The sequence below is a fragment of the Gossypium raimondii genome, chromosome 7 (genome assembly GCF_025698545.1).
Source record: "Gossypium raimondii isolate GPD5lz chromosome 7, ASM2569854v1, whole genome shotgun sequence".
Classification (NCBI taxonomy): domain Eukaryota; kingdom Viridiplantae; phylum Streptophyta; class Magnoliopsida; order Malvales; family Malvaceae; genus Gossypium; species Gossypium raimondii.
In genome coordinates, this window is record NC_068571.1 from 35,333,989 (window position 1) to 35,337,074 (window position 3,086).

A 3,086-nucleotide genomic window follows, 5' to 3' on the forward strand; every position below is an offset into this window, starting at 1 on the left:
TTAAAAAAAAACAAGGTTCAAATTGACTAATCAGTCAAATGTTAGGGGTTATTTTTGGCATTATGCCTTAAAAATACAAACTTTAATCTGTAATGATGAACCAAAGTAGGGAAGTTCATACGAATAAAATGAAATATACAAAGAGACAAAGTAAAGTTTATTGTATGAAGAAAAACAAATCTAGCTCACCACGTATGGTAATAATAAAAAATTCAAGCATAGGATGGAGCCAGACATTCATCAACCATATCCAAAAGGTTAGGGTTTTCTAGCGCAGCTGCAACACGTTCTTTATCATTCAGTTGTTTATTAACTGCATTAGAGAAGAGCAAAGAAATGAGCTTTAACTGCTGCTGCAATACCATGACTTAACCCCCTATTTCAATCATATAAATATTCACTCGCTTACATTCTATCTTGTTGGACCACAATTTGAAGTTTTTACCACAATAGAGGTGTAATCAAGCTGAGCAAGTTGAACTTATATCGAGCAGTAAGAAGCTCAAGCTCAACCCAGAATTCAAGGATAAAAGCCAATCGAGTTTCACTTTTAAAGTTTGAGATCAAGATAAAAATCAAACTAGTTGAGCTCGTTCAATTAAGCTCATTTACTTGGTAAAGATATGCTCAGTTTTGAACTCAATTATTCATGCTCAAGTTCAAATTAAGATTTTCTAATACTAATTAAAAAATAAAGTACATAAACATAAACTTGAGCAGCTCAAAGGTAAGTATTACGATACTCGAATTTAGCACAATCGATAACTTGAGCTGCTCAAGTTTAATTCCACAATGACTAAGCCGAATTTGAAGCTTTTAGAACCAAACCCAAGTAACTTTGAGCACAGGATCTCGTGTACACGCTTATGCCATACTTATTTAAACGTAATATGGAAATCACCTCTTCCACAACATATTTTTGGAAACAAAGCAGGCATTGAAGACCAGAGAAAGAAGAGAGACATACCTGCAGCTTCAGTTGCATGAGTTCCAGGTGCAACCCTTATATCCATCTAAACACAATAAAGAACAGTCATGAGCATCTAAAAGGGAGAGTCAGAAAAAGATGGCAAGAATTTGAAAAGAGAATCTGCTGAATAAGAACCATATATAATTTATATGATCAATAGAATACCCAAACATAATCTATAGGAACTAATAACTCCATATTGTTCAATGGGATTGTTAATGAACAAAACATGCAGATGCAGCCAACTTTGTGAAACAGGGTTTTTCCTATAGGAAATTGTTAGGAACTTGTCATTAATCAATTCATTTACTTGACATCTCATCAGATTTGAACCATTTAACCATCAGTTGAGGTATATGATTGCAATGATAAGGCCCCACACGTGGGCAGTATAAAAAGAATGAGCAAAGGGCTTCACAAATCACCATATTCGGCAAAACATCAAGTCAGAGTTTCCCGCTCCGTTTACAACAAAATTCAGTCACAAACTAGTCCAGCAGCAAACTTAAAAGTATCAATAAGCTCATGGAAGAAAACCCCAATGGAATCTTAGTAGTTAGTGATATTTCTGAAGCAAAACAAGAAGCTCAGATCAATGTATCATATCTAATAAGATAGAATTCAAAATTTTAGGTCTCAGACTTCAGTTATCAAGATGGACGAAATGATAAACAAATTTTCAGGTATTCAACAATAGAAGTAATGATTTACTTTCCATTTCAGGGAACAAATCCAGCAAATTACTAATATTCCACTTTCTTCTTCCCAATTTTCTACCATCCAATTACTAAACTTTAAATCAAGGGCACCAAACATTGTTTCAACTAAGTTCTTAACCAATGCAAAACAAGGAAACAAAGATTGACTTTACATAAGTCATACAGCACTAGAAATGACATGTTAGCTCAAAACATAAAAAAGGCAATACCTTGTAGCGAGAAGGAAGACTCCTCATAAGTTTGACTCTCAAGCAAAGACCAATAACCGTAGCCATACTACAATGTTCAACCGTAGGAGTAAATGTGACCCTGAATAAGGAACAAATGAATAAGAAAAAGATTTGCTTAAACTGATATGACAGATAAAAAGCGAGAATAAGAGATAATTTGATCATCGTACCTAACATAACTTCGCTCGTTATCAACTTCAATAGCATCTTCAGTTATTACTTTAAGCTCTTCCAAAGAATAGGGATGTTCAGGATCCTTTATATCTCTAATATGATTTAAGAATGTTAAGAAAATCAAAATAACTTGCTCCCCATAATATGATGTAAATATGGAAAGCATTAACTCGATTGATGGAAATTCTTTACACAGAACGATAACAATAAGTTGCATAAACTAAAAGGAACTAATAAACAATAGAGCGATTAAAAAAAAACAAAAAAGAGGATATCAAAAATTTCTAGTTGGTCAATAGGTTCAACAGCGTATTCATCAGGTACAACTGCTTCGTTACGAACCCGCCGCTCTTTCTTCTCGTACACAATAGGGTTTGCATTTATTAAACCAGACACCATAATTTCTGAATCAATCAAAGAAAACTGTTAATTTCAACCTTCGTTACCCGAACTCGGCAATTTGGGGGTGACTTACCCGTGTCGGATACGGGTCGGATCCGGGAAAAACCAGCGGACACGGCGGCGGTAGAAGGGAAGAAAAACACAATTGATTTGCAGAGACGAGAGAGAGAAGAGATGGACGATGGTAGGAGAAAGATGATGATAGAAGAAAGAGAAGAATTCACAAATAAAGGAGCAAAATATTAGGGTTTAATAAAGGCAAACGTTCATGAGAGTTCCCCGTCGCCGTGGGACTATCATTCCAAAATCAATTTAATCCCTATATTATCTAAAAAATTAAATAAATTTAAATTACATTAGAGTTAATATTTATTATATAAAAAATATTCTTAAAATTATATTTTTAATTATAGTTGGATCTCAAATAAAAATTTTCACTTTTAAAAATATTAATTTTGTTAAATGATATTTTTTAAAACAATAATTTTAAACCTATTTTTATTTTATTTTATTTTATTCCTTTTAATAATATAGGAATTAAATTAATTTATTTAATATTAGAGAAACTAATTTAATACATTCTCTAAAATA

The 3,086-nt window shown here is 32.7% G+C and overlaps 1 protein-coding gene across 1 annotated transcript; it reads right to left on the minus strand.

The window, feature by feature from the left end:
- On the minus strand, nucleotides 1-2,800 carry LOC105794151 (protein AE7). Its single transcript, XM_052633377.1, has 6 exons — nucleotides 2,569-2,800; nucleotides 2,367-2,497; nucleotides 2,090-2,193; nucleotides 1,899-1,998; nucleotides 968-1,013; nucleotides 1-313 (listed from the first exon to the last, which is right to left on the minus strand). Exons 2-6 carry the CDS (start codon nucleotides 2,490-2,492, stop codon nucleotides 213-215), a joined length of 477 nt encoding a protein of 158 aa, XP_052489337.1. The 5' UTR covers nucleotides 2,493-2,497; nucleotides 2,569-2,800; the 3' UTR covers nucleotides 1-212.
- Between the last annotated feature and the right edge of the window lie 286 nt (nucleotides 2,801-3,086).